At 36.0% G+C, this 14,015-nt stretch overlaps 1 protein-coding gene across 2 annotated transcripts in view; it reads right to left on the bottom strand.

The window, feature by feature from the left end:
• The window catches only part of VPS50 (VPS50 subunit of EARP/GARPII complex), a 128,050-nt gene that overhangs the window by 32,821 nt on the left and 81,214 nt on the right, over positions 1-14,015 (bottom strand). For both annotated transcript variants that reach the window (XM_003809726.5, XM_034964460.3), the window contains one exon: positions 2,475-2,596. In XM_003809726.5, coding sequence (XP_003809774.1) covers positions 2,475-2,596 — 122 coding nt within the window. The remainder of the gene's footprint in view (positions 1-2,474; positions 2,597-14,015) is intronic.

The following is a 14,015-nucleotide window of genomic DNA, read 5'->3' as shown; positions in this document are numbered from 1 at the left end:
ATAGTTTACTGAGAATGATTTCCAATTTCATCCATGTCCCTACAAAGGACATGAACTCATCATTTTTTATGGCTGCATAGTATTCTATGGTGTATATGTGCCACATTTTCTTGATCCAGTCTATCATTGTTGGACATTTGGCTTGGTTCCAAGTCTTTGCCATTGTGAATAGTGCCGCAATAAACATACGTGTGCATGTGTCTTTATAGCAGCATGATTTATAGTCCTTTGGGTATATACCCAGTAATGGGATGGCTGGGTCAAATGGTATTTCTAGTTCTAGATCCCTGAGGAATCACCACACTGACTTCCACAAGGGTTGAACTAGTTTACAGTCCCACCAACAGTGTAAAAGTGTTCCTATTTCTCCACATCCTCTCCAGCACCTGTTGTTTCCTGACTTTTTAATGATTGCCATCCTAACTGGTGTGAGATGGTATCTCATTGTGGTTTTGATTTGCATTTCTCTGATGGCCAGTGATGGTGAGCATTTTTTCATGTGTTTTTTGGTTGCATAAATGTCTTCTTTTGAGAAGTGTCTGTTCATGTCCTTTGCCCACTTTTTGATGGGGTTGTTTTTTTCTTGCAAACTTGTTTGAGTTCATTGTAGATTCTGGATATTAGCCCTTTGTCAGATGAGTAGGTTGCGAAAATTTTCTCCCATTTTGTAGGTTGCCTGTTCACTCTGATGGTAGTTTCTTTTGCTGTGCAGAAGCTCTTTAGTTTAATTAGATCCCATTTGTCAACTTTGGCTTTTGTTGCCATTGCTTTTGGTGTTTTAGACATGAAGTCCTTGCCCATGCCTATGTCCTGAATGGTAATGCCTAGGTTTTCTTCTAGGGTTTTTATGGTTTTAGGTCTAACATTTAAGTCTTTAATCCATCTTGAATTAATTTTTGTATATACAAGGTGTAAGGAAGGGATCCAGTTTCAGCTTTCTACATATGGCTAGCCAGTTTTCCCAGCACCATTTATTAAATAGGGAATCCTTTCCCCATTGCTTGTTTTTCTCAGGTTTGTCAAAGAAAGATCAGATAGTTGTAGATATGCGGCGTTTTTTCTGTGGGCTCTGTTCTGTTCCATTGATCTATATCTCTGTTTTGGTACCAGTACCATGCTGTTTTGGTTACTGTAGCTTTGTAGTATAGTTTGAAGTCAGGTAGTGTGATGCCTCCAGCTTTGTTCTTTTGGCTTAGGATTGACTTGGCAATGCGGGCTCTTTTTTGGTTCCATATGAACTTTAAAGTTGTTTTTCCAATTCTGTGAAGAAAGTCATTGGCAGCTTGATGGGGATGGCATTGAATCTATAAATTACACCTTGGGAAGTATGGCCATTTCCACGATATTGATTCTTCCTACCCATGAGCATGGAATGTTTTTCCATTTCTTTGTATCCTCTTTTATTTCATTGAGCAGTGGTTTGTAGTTCTCCTTGAAGAGGTCCTTCACGTCCCTTGTAAGTTGGATTCCTAGGTATTTTATTCTCTTTGAAGCAATTGTGAATGGGAGTTCACTCATGATTTGGCTCTCTGTTTGACTGTTATTGGTGTATAAGAATGCTTGTGATTTTGCAAGGCTGGTTCAATATACGCAAATCAATAAATGTAATCCAGCATATAAACAGAACCAAAGACAAAAACCACGATTATCTCAATAGATGCAGAAAAGGCCTTTGACAAAATTCAACAACTCTTCATGCTAAAAACTCTCAATAAATTAGGTATTCACGGGATGTATCTCAAAATAATAAGAGCTATCTATGACAAACCCACAGCCAATATCATACTGAATGGGCAAAAACTGGAAGCATTCCCTTTGAAAACTGGCACAAGATAGGGATGCCCTCTCTCACCACTCCTATTCAACATAGTGTTGGAAGTTCTGGCCAGGGCAATTAGGCAGGAGAAGGAAATAAAGGGTATTCAATTAGGAAAAGAGCAAGTCAAATTGTCCCTGTTTGCAGATGACATGATTGTATATCTAGAAAACCCCATTGTCTCAGCCCAAAATATCCTTAAGCTGATAAGCAACGTCAGCAAAGTCTCAGGATACAAAATCAATGTACAAAAATCACAAGCATTCTTATACATCATTATCTTTTAAATATACTAGTGACTGCTAAGGTTGTTAACCCGCATTTAAAATGTCTCATTTACTGTTTTGTATTTTACAGGGAGCCAGATTTAAATAAAGCAACCTGTATATTTTTCATTGCCCAAATATGTCAAGGTTAGAAACAGATGTTGCACTTTTTCTGCCAAAAATTTGAATGTGTTTATCATACCAAAGCTTAAAATTAATATAAAAGTAAGGCAATAAGGCTGACAGAAGGCTGATATCAATAATTTGGTTTTTGATGCATAATCCCCAAAATAATGTTATTTGTGTATCTTCTATAGAGAGAATGAAAAACTTTGACATTTATAAAATAAATTTTAAAAGAAAGATTTTTTTCCCTCTAAAGGTGGACTTACTGAATCATTCCGACCAAAAAAGGTATATATTGCATACAAGTAATAATCAAATAGTTGAGACATGAAATGAATAACATCAAAGGCAATTGGCTTAAGAATGTTCATCATCTGCATATATTTTCCTGAAAAGAAAAAAGAATAAAAAATTAAGCAGAACAAAATTAAAATCTGTTAGTCTATAATTATAAAAAGACAATAAAATTACTATACTAAAATATTTAAATATAATGAAACATTGCACTCCTTCACAGTAGCCATGTCTCAAGTACTCAGTAGTTTCATGTGGCTAATGGCTATTGCATGGGACAGCACAGATTATGAACAGTTCTATCATCTTGGAAAGTTATATTGGAGAGTACTAATATAAATAATACAATGATATTTTCCTCTTACTACATTTTACTGTTTCCCAAATTTGTATGGAACTCCTACACTCTTCTACAACTGACACTGTACAAACAAACAACATTGGTTCTCTTTTCTAGGAGTTTCCATTTAAAATAATGTCTTTGAAAATGTGTAAGTTTAATAGAGTAAAATAAAATATATTTAAGAAAATATTTATTTTTCATAAGCTTATACATATATAGCAAAAGTAGAAAAGCAAGAAGAAAAATGATACATGCAAGATACTGCCCATTGCCCTGAATCCTAGCCCTGTGAAATCTTGGGTCAGAGGCCAAGAACATTTCTTTATCACTATATCATTCAAGAGCTCAATATCCACAGGGTACAAAGAACATATCTTTCTCATTCCTTCTTTTGGAAGATGCCAATATCCCATTCCTTTTCCTCTAAATATATAATCAGATATACTCACAGAAAAACAAAAAACACAATGAATTAAACTTCTGCATTTACAAACTTGCTAATGCATTGGAAGGGTTCAAGTGAGATGGGAAGAATCAAATAACAAATAACTGCAAGTCCCCAGTTCTGTTTCTTTTTTATGGGAAATAATAGGAAAAGAAGCATATCTATTAAAAAATGCTCTATACTTTCTTCTGCAGAAGATCTTAAAACAGGCCATTTGCTTAATTTCCAAATAAGCCAATAATTCAGGTGCTGGCTCTACTTCATCTTAACTGCTATAATTTTAAATTGGTACTATTAAAGACATCATGACTCAAAACACATTTACTGCAGTACAAGAAATGACAAATGTACTCCAAAGGAAATGTCTACTATCAAAACCATTTAAGAACTCAGTACGTCTTTCTTAATTTATGTGAGAAATGATTTTAAATAATAGATGGTCAAGAAGAGAAACACAAATACAAATATACATCAAAACACAGTAAAAACTACTCAACTCAGATTTTATTCTTATTCCTATTTTAAAATTCTTCTGTTTCACAATCATCTTTTGCAATTATTTCACACAGACTTTTTTTGAAAAATCACATTTGAAAAATAATTGAAATATACTGCTCCTAAAACACTCTGGATCATTATGCAGGTATTTCCTCAGCTACAAAACATACGGTTACTTAAGCTACTACTTGTTAACATATAAAATAATGCAACACTGTGAAGAAAAAATAATATATTACATTACTCAGTTAAAAAAAAAAAAAACAAAGATGAATAAGTAGAATGAGGTAGAATGCAAATAAGTAGGCTGGCATGCATCTAGAACACGAGGTCCTCTCCATTCCCGAAAAGATTAACCATTGTTTATATAACTAATCTTGAAAAAGGATATAAAAATGGATTATTAATAGGTAAAGGCGATTTTAAATGTGTATTCAGAAGAAAAAAATAGCTGTTCCTCACCACCTTGAAAAGAAAATTCAAACATAAGGATATTAATTTATTCATTCAACAAACACGTTTTGAAGGCTTACTATATACTTGGCCTTGTATTAAGGAACAAGGAATTACACAGAGTCCCGGCTGTTGCACCTTAAAAGTCATACATGGAAGACAATAATCAATAAGCAGATCATCAGTATATTACAGAGTATAAGAATGAGGACTCTGTCTTTCCAGTTCAAGAGGACAGAACAGGCAGACAGCAGACGTTTGGAGGCTTGAGGAGGCTTATATGCCTCCTCAGATCTTACTGAATTAAAAGAGAACATTACAATGAATTAATTCCGTATCTATGAAGAGAAGAGGGTGAGAAGGTGAGGCTGGTAGGTTTGAGCACAAGAAAATGAAAAATGTCAAAACATTTCTAGACCAGAGGTTGGCAAACTTTTCCTGTAAAGGACCCAAGAGTAGATAGTTTAGGCTTTGCATACAGCACAGTCTCTGTGGCAACAATTCTGCTCTGCTGTCTTCTGTTTCAACTGCTCAACTATGCCACTGTAGCACAAAAGCAGCTACAGACAGACAATATGCAAACAAATGAGCATGGGTGTGCCAATAAAACTTTATTTACAAAAACAAGCAGCCAGCAGCTCAAAACATTTGACATCTCAAAACGTCTGTTCTAGATGACAGACAGTAGATGGGAACACGTTGATGGAAAAACATAAGCCGATAAAACCATAAGAGGGCCAAAAAGGAGGTGGAAGCTATTTACTAGGACAGTAACTACTTAGAATCAAGCTGGAACTGCAGGAGTCAGAAACGGGGCTGAAAAACGATCAAGCTACAGGTTCACATATGGGACAAACTGTAACAGTCTGCATTCCCCACCACCACCATTCCCCTCTCCTCTCCAGCAGTTAGAGGTGTAGGCTGCTAGAATTTACCCATAAAACAAAATAGAAACCCTTAAGGTTCCTCTCTAAAAGAAATGATAAGCTGGGAGCGGTGGTTCATGCCTGTAATCCCAGCACTTTGGGAGGCCGAGGCGGGCGGATCACGAGGTCAGGAGATAGAGACCATCCTCGCTAACACGGTGAAACCCCGTCTCTACTAAAAAAAAAAAAAATACAAAAAATTAGCCGGGCATGGTGGCAGGCGCCTGTAGTCCCAGCTACGCGGGAGGCTGAGGCAGGAGAATGGCTTGAACCCGGGAGGCGGAGCTTGCAGTGAGTGGAGATGCGCCACTGTACTCCAGCCTAGGCAACAGAGTGAGACTCCGTCTAAAAAAAAAAAGAAAAAGAAAAAAAGAAATGATAAACTGAAAAAAAAAAGACGAGGGGCAAACGAACTTAAAAAAAATAAAAAATTGAAAAGCTAAGGCTTCTACCTTATTCTGGGATTGAGAGAATCAGTCCCCATAAAGACTGCCAGTAAATCTACCCAAGCCCTTTCCTATATTTCACACAAAGTTCCGAGTCCGAATTTCTACTGAAGAGAAAGCGCCAGCTCGAACATAGTTCTAATTACTCACAAGAAACCCACAATGGCTTGTAAGCCTTCTATTTTAAATCTAAATAGCTAATCAAAAATCACCAGGCACACAAAGAAAACTCAGAGTGTGAAAATGAAAAGTTGATCCCAAAAGAAACAGAATAATTCAAGCTAAAAAGAAATATAATAATTATATTTCTCAGTAATAAAAGATTATCCAAAAAAGAGAATATAAAAGACTTCTTAAAAGTAAAAATATAATATTTAAAATAAAAAGTTAAATTAAGTCTCCTAAAAGGTACAGCAAAAGACAATACTGTGGGAAACATTTGAGAAAATAGATATAAAGGACCAATTTGAGTAATGGAGGAAATTGTTTTAAAAAGAGAGAACAGAGAAAATACAGAGGTGGAAATTATCAAAGAAATACTAGTGTCAGTAATAGTTGAGGAACACAGGAGCCTTCAGATCAAAAGAGTCCACATACTATCAAACACATTGAAAATGAAATCATAGCTAGACACATCAACATAAAATTCTGGATCAAGGAAACAAATATTAAAAGTTTTCAAAGAGAGAGAAATTCATCTGCAACAGAATAGAATGCTAGAAGTTCCAGTTCTGAAGAAAATAATTTTTAATCTACAAGTCTATTCATAGCTAAATTGTCATTCAAGTGAAAGAGAAAAAAAAAAGACATTTTCAGACTGACACGAATTCAAACATTTACTTCTCATCAGCCTTTTCTGGGGAATAACTAGACCATAGGGAAGAGATACACAGAGGGACTGGCAAAGAAACCAAGTAGCAGCATGGACAAGAACTAGAAACAAGAGAACGAACAGTGGGCCTGCCTTAGCCAATTCATCAGTGGGAGACACAGAGAGAAGTGTGGTTCCCACACTTGAACGCTTCAAATACATTAGCAAGTTTGTAAATGCAGAAGTTTAATTTACTGTGTTTTTTTTCTGTGACTATATCTGATTATATATTCAGAGGAAAAGGAATAGGATATTGGCATCTTCCAAAAAAAGGAATGAGAAAGATATGTTCTTTGCACCTTGTGGATATTGAGCTCTTGAATGATACAGTGATAAAGAAATGTTCTTGGCCTCTGACCCAAGATTTCACAAGGCTAGGATTCAGGGGAATGGGCAGTACCTTGTGTGTATCATTTTTCCTCTTGCTTTTCTACTTTTGCTATATATGAATAAGCTTATAAAAATAAATATTTTCTTAAATATATTTTATTTTACTCTATTAAACTTACACATTTTCAAAGAAATTATTTTAAATTGAAACTCCTAGAAAAGAGAACCGATGTTGTTTGTTTGTACAGTGTCATTTGTAAAAGAGTGTAGGAGTTCCATAAAAATGCTGGAAACATGGGGGAGAAATTTTTTCCATTGTGGATATGACAAGAGAGAAAATGAGTTTCTCCTATATTGAAGATTTTTAAAAATTAAGGTTTGTCAGTCCAACATCTATTGGGTTCCTACAAAAGTAAAAAGCACTTGGCCAGGTGCCACATATAGATGCTACAAAAATGATTTAAGGCTCTCTTCTATAGGGGTTTATAATCTGATGGGACACAAGCAGGAATAGATTCTGAGTTGGAAGAATATTCATTATTCTTATTTCAGTACACTAATTTGAGAAACCATCAATGAATATAAATGGCATATAAAGCCATAATAGCACATAAGACAAACTGGAAAAGCTATAAAAGAGGCGTAAAGGAAAGTTGGTTCAGCTTGGGCAATTCAGAAAAAGGTACTGAATAATGAAGTGAAGACCAGAGTAAAAAATCAACAAGTCCATTATCTAAGTGCCTGGCTACCAGGTTTATTTTTTAAATATTATATCTCAGCCCCCCAAATCTCCAATGTTGTTTTCTTGTGACACGTACTGAGGGATGGTGCTTTTAGGATTATCCTCTCAAAAGATCAGGCTGTACATAAAGCTAGCAACTCAGAAAATATTTTTAAATGTTAAAAATATAAATTCATGTAAATAATATCTAAATATATGTTATTTCATAGTATTATCCTATTAGTATATAGATAACATATAGTATGTATTATATAATAATTATATCATTATTATATGATTATAAACAGAAATACTAGAATGTAGTTTAAAGTGAATGACAAACTTTTTTTCCTTAAACATTGCATATGAAAATATTTTTTTTCTTAAACGATAATCATAAAACATGGTTTTAAAATTTCAAAACACATAAGAAAGTATTGTGATACTTCTGTAAGACTGCACTTATGACTTCAATGAACTCTATAACTTTATCCAAGTATCCGAAACAAGGATACTTTAAAAACAACTTATTCAAAAAAAACAAAAGAAGCTACTATTTTAATTATCTGTTATGTAATCAAGAATTTTCCTGTTAAATACACATTGTTTTACATTTCAATTAGGAAAATAACAGAAAGGAACCAATGGTTCTCAAAGCGTGGTCCCTAGACAAGCTGCATCAACATTACCTGGAAACTTGTTAAAGGTGCCCATTTTCAGGTTATACCCTAGACCTACTGAATCAGATACTCTGGGAGTGGGGGACAGCAATCTGTGTTTTGTTTGTTTATTTGAGACAGAGTCTTGCCCTGTCACCCAGGCTGGAATGCAGTGGTGCGATCTCAGCTTGCTGCAACTTTGGCTTGCTGCAACTTTGGCTTGCTGCAACCTCTGCCTCCTGGGTTCTCATGCCTCAGCCTCCCAAGTAGCTGGGATTACAGGAGTGCCCCACCACATCTGGCTAACTTTTGTATTTTTTAGTAGAGACAAGGTTTTGCTATGTTGGCCAGGCTGCTCTTGAACTCCTGACCTTAAGTGATCCATCTGTCTTGGCCTCCCAAAGTGCTGGGATTACAGGTATGAGCCACCAAACCTGGCCAGCAATCTGTGTTTTAACAAGCCCTCTAGGTGATACTGATGCATGCCAAAATTTAAAAATCAAAGGCTAGATCACCATAAAAGATGAATAAAGCAATAAAGCACAGTCCTTCTTTCTTCTTGACAGGCCCTCATGCCTTGGTTTTCAAGACCTCTGCTTCACCTCCTAATTTTCCTCCTGCCTTTCTGCTGTTGATTCATGACCTTCTTCACTGACTGATCTTGCTGTTTGCCCTTCCAGTGTATCCATATCCACTGCTGTTTCCTAGGTTTCCACTCAGCTATCTTGTGTTGCATGTTTTTGTGTGTACTAAGTGGGTAGGAAGGATAGTAGAGCTTCTGTCTGGTTCTCTATGAACTCAAATTGTTAAGAGCCTCTGCCAAGATAAACTCATCCACTAACCTTTTGAGTTCATAGAAAATCAGACAGAAGTCCTAGTCCTTCCTAGTCATTTTAAAACAATGACTCAAATTATGTATCCTGATCATGTTTTTTCTCCTGACCTCCACATTCATCTATGTAACTACCTATAGACTATTTCTACTTAAATGTCCCAGAGGTACCTCTATATGTCCAAAGTCTACCCTACCATCAGCTTGGCAAACTTGGTCTTCCTCTCATCTTCCCTTTTTCATTTCTGGCATTATAACTGGTTAATCACACAAACCTAAAATTTGAGTGATCGCTCATCACTGATTCACCAATTCTGTCTGTTGTATTTCTAAAATCTCTCTAATCCATCTTCTTCTCTATATTACAATGGCCACTGCCATCCATATCCAGGCTTATGTCCTCATCATCCCTTGCCTGGGAGACTTCAACAGTCTGCCATCCAGTCTTTGACCTTCTCCAGTTTCCCCTTAGCCAAAGTCAATCCCTTATTTACACTTTTTTTAAAAACAGCAAATCTGCTGGGGTCTCTCCCCTGTTAGAAATCCCTTAAGGAGCTTATGTCCAAGCTGCATAGGACAGTCTTTGAGGCCTTCTCATATCCTGTTCTTGCCCATCTTTCTCGTCACATCTCCTCTGCTTCTGCCTCCAGGCCCTGTCATGTTTCTTACATTCCAGCAAACTAGACAACTGGAGTCTCTGAATACACCATGTCTTGCACATGTTCTTTCTGTCCAAAATGCCTTTACCAACTTCTTCATCTATGAGAACCTATTCATCTTTCAAACTCAATTAGGGTGTCAGCCCCCATAGTGAGTCAGTCCTTTCACTTCCTACCCAAAAAGGAAAATTAATCATCATTCTTTCTCTTGCCTCTTTTCTGTTTATTTATGCTTATAACAACACACTGTAAATTTTTTTATTTTGTATTTCCCTTGTTGAACTCCTTAAGTACAAAGTACAAAGTACAAAGACTATGGTTTCTTCATGACTGTAACTCCAACAGCTAGCCAGAAACAAAGTAGTGACTCAAAAAAAAAAAAAAAAATCTGGTGGACTAAAACTAATGAATGCAATATACATGGCAAAAAAAGAACTGATTTCCTTAATGTTGAAATTAAAACCTATAATTTCCTTATTATATAAAAATGAGCAGTGGATATGAATAAGTAGTTCGCAAGTAAATAGAAATGTCTTTTAAGCATATGAAAAGATGCTTCAATTCACTCATAATTAAATACATTTTTGAATGAGATGCCATTTTTAACCTATCAGACTAGCAAGTACCCAAAGCTGGAGGATACACAGTGTTGCTGAGACTAAGAAAGAGCTACCCTCAAATACTGCTGATGAATGAGTAATTTAACAGAACTCTTTTAGTAAGCTCGTTAGTAACCTCATTGGTAAATTGAGAATGTCCATCAAAACTGGAAATGTATATACTCTTTGATCCAGCTAGAGGAAGTATTGTTCTATAGCTCTATCTGTATATACACAAAGATATTTCTTCAAGGATACTTGCTGTGGCAGTTTGTAGTATGAAATGACTTAACCTATATGTTGAAAAGTAGAAGATGTATAAATTGTGGCACTTATAATATTACATCTATACAATAGGAAAAAAGAATGAAATCCACACATACTAAGATAGGTAATACATTAAGATATTTTAAGTGTAACCTTAAGATATTTTAAGTAAAAAATCCAGATAAAAAACAGTATAAATAGTGTAATCCAATTTTCGAAACAAAACAACAACAACAAAAAAATAGGAGAGAGGAGATATACATATTAAGTATATTTGTACTAACACTAATATTTCCAGAAGAAAATAGGAGAAACTGAGTCGTTTTGTCTGAGGAAGGAGACTTGCAGCTCAGGGGCTCTGCTTATACCTTGGGGTATTTTAATTTTTAACCATTTTTATGCATCACCTTTCAATTTAAAATGCTCAATGATAAAGAGTATGCCAGCAAACTAAACTGCTGAGAAACTTCAGCAGTCTGTCATCTAGTATTTGACCTTCCCCCAATGAAAAGAATGTCCTAATGAAGGAGTGGATCTCTTGTCTCCCATGCCTGTGTTCTCTCCACCACATAAGCTGCATCTCAGGCACATTATACCTAAATATCCCTTAGATGCACATATCCTAGTTTCATTTTAAATACTGATGCATGTGCTAGGGTGCTAGGGTATATTTTTTCTAGCTACTAAACTGGTAATTTTGTTGTTGTCGGCAGTTCTTACAAGCATGGACTTCAGTAATCTAGCTCCTGCTCCTCAGACCTATCACACCTGCTCACAAGCTGCTTCCAGGAGAGAGAACCGTGAATACCAAGGCTATTTCACTGATGAGACACATTTCCTAAAATTTCTCTTTCACTGTCTGCAAGAAACCATCAGGATGACAGAATTTTCTCTTTATATAATACAAGCAACTGTTCTGATCAGTCCTCTCCACTAGTGCAAAGCCTCCCTGAGCCTTTCTAATAAATTTAGTTACCACCTGGGGTAAGGAAGCCCCATTAACACTCTTTTGTTTACGCTCTGCTAATTATCTGCCAAGTAAATACTACTTGAAAAGGACATTTTAAATATGCCTTTAATGTTCTAATATGGTTTCCCAAATACTCAATAATTAGTTACTTCATCTTCTCAAGCACCAAAAATTAATCTGTCTTATTTACACAACCGTACTTCTCCCTTTGTAGGAAGAGGCATGACCTCTGCCAGTTTATAATCTTCAGGCACTTCTATGCAATAACAACAGCAGATGGAATAGTGCATTTGCTAGTCAGAGGCCTCTGAGACAGTGGCTTCCTTAAAGTTCTGTTTTGTATATATCTAAAAACTGAAGATAAAAACATCCCAGGGAGAGAGAAAATGATAGGCATAAAAGTCTACTGGGGATCCCAACTGGGGTGATAATGGCAGCACCTAATCCCAGTCCTAAATGAGAAGATATAAAAGTTAAATTGTCATACTCGGCATTGTTTCCTAATTGCAAGTCCAGTAAAAGATATGGTAGTGGAGAAAGCTGAAATTGCAATAGTCAAATTCTCTTCACAGAGTAAGGCTTTATTCAGGACTGTGCCATACTTTACTTTAAAGGGTCTTGAATGTGGCTTTTCTCAGTTCCTACAAACCCACTGTTCAAAAGCAAGGCCCACTCTGTTGATCAGTAATCCTTATACAAAAATTTGTTGTTACTAACATCTGAACTCAGCACCAGGAGCATATTTCTACCATTACTATAAAGGCCTGTATCTTTTTCTCAGATAATGAGGATAGTGGAATATATTGTTTCTTCAATTCCCTTATGCCTACCAAGAAGTTAAGCATTGTATTTGGTGTCTGCATTAAATATGATATGATAAAGCATGATGTGCCCACTCTTCAACTTTGTCTTAGCCTTGTATTTTATTGTATTTGATTATAATGAAAATATGCCTTCAGCGTAAACAGCAACATGACTACCTCCAGCCCCTTTTGAACTAGGTAAGGTAAAAAATATAAACAACTGCTTAGATGTGTTTGATTATATTATTTTTCCCAATTCCCTGTAAGAGCAATATACAGCCCTGCCCACTTCCCTTGACTTGCAGTGCTTCCTGCGGCAGAAGCATACTTCTCCCCTCCCTTTGCCAAGCCTGACTTGCTTTGGCCATGACATGTCAGAGGAAGTCAAGGGTGACACATGGAAGCAGAAGCTTCAGGAGTCATAACATAGTTTGCTTTTGCTCTTCTCCCCATGTTCCAGATTGGTTGGTACTATTCTTTCAACCTACATCTTAGAATGAAGAGACACACGGAGCAGAGCTGCATATAAACAGGAGACAATGCGTATCACGAGTGAAAAATAAAACTTTGTGGTTGAATGTCTTGATGCACCAACAGTTGCTTGTTACTTCAACATAATCTAGCAAAAGCTGACTACATCTCAAGTAATGTGTTCAGACATTGAAAACTGCTGAGTCTAGAAGGCTAAGGAGGATGACAATGATTCTGAAAGGTCTGAATTTCTATCAGTGAGGACAAGATAAAGGAACTGAGCCCATGGAGCCTGAAAAATGGATTGTGGGGTGGTCGGTATGAGAAAAGGAAGCAGGATAACTACCACCACATATCTGAAAAGTGATCACATGGAAGAATAGAAGAATTAGAAGAAATAGAAGATAGAAGAAATAAAAATAGAAGATAGAGGAAATAGAAGAATAGAAGAAATAGAAGAAAAAAACGCACGAACTTATTCTTCTTGCTTCTAAGGGCATAACTCTTAGACCAAAAGGACAAACCAAAAGCTAGAATCACAGAGAGACAGGTTTTGGTTTACCTTAGGGAAGAGACTTCTACTAATGAGATCAGTCTAATGATAGAATGAGTAGTCTTGCAAACCACTGTCTTTCCAATGACTGGGAGTCATGAAACAGAAGCTAGACGCCTACCATGTATGAGAGACATTACAGAAAGACAACCGACTTCATGGCAACTTACACCAATGACCACTCAGCACTCTCCCAATTCTGATTCTACAAATTCTGGAGAGTTATTTCTGACACTATGTTCAGTCAGTTCTCTTGGAAGAAGGAGAAAAGCTTAGCTCCCTGGCAATAATTAGCCACAGAATAGCTTTTTAGAATCTATCCTTTTTTCTGAGCATCATGAAAATGTATACCTTTCTTTTCTTCTCAATTCAGTAATATTTTTTGCTCTTTCTAGAGAAACCGTGACTCCTAAAAAGCATTCTGTACATTTTATCCTATTCATTAATTAAATTTAAGAATTATCTTAAAGAACACAGACTATTTCAACAGAGCTAAGGTTAATCAAACTAGGCAATAGGTAAATACCATCTCCATAGATAGAATATAGAGATTTTTATGGAAAACCACTAAAATTCCTGCTTGGAACAATGAAGTTTAATAGGAGAAGACATCTCTATAACTTATTTGTCAAATACATAGACTTATTTGTGAGATACAAAGGCTAAA

The sequence above is a fragment of the Pan paniscus genome, chromosome 6 (genome assembly GCF_029289425.2).
Source record: "Pan paniscus chromosome 6, NHGRI_mPanPan1-v2.0_pri, whole genome shotgun sequence".
Lineage (NCBI taxonomy): Eukaryota > Metazoa > Chordata > Mammalia > Primates > Hominidae > Pan > Pan paniscus.
This window is presented reverse-complemented; position numbering and strand designations above follow the sequence as displayed.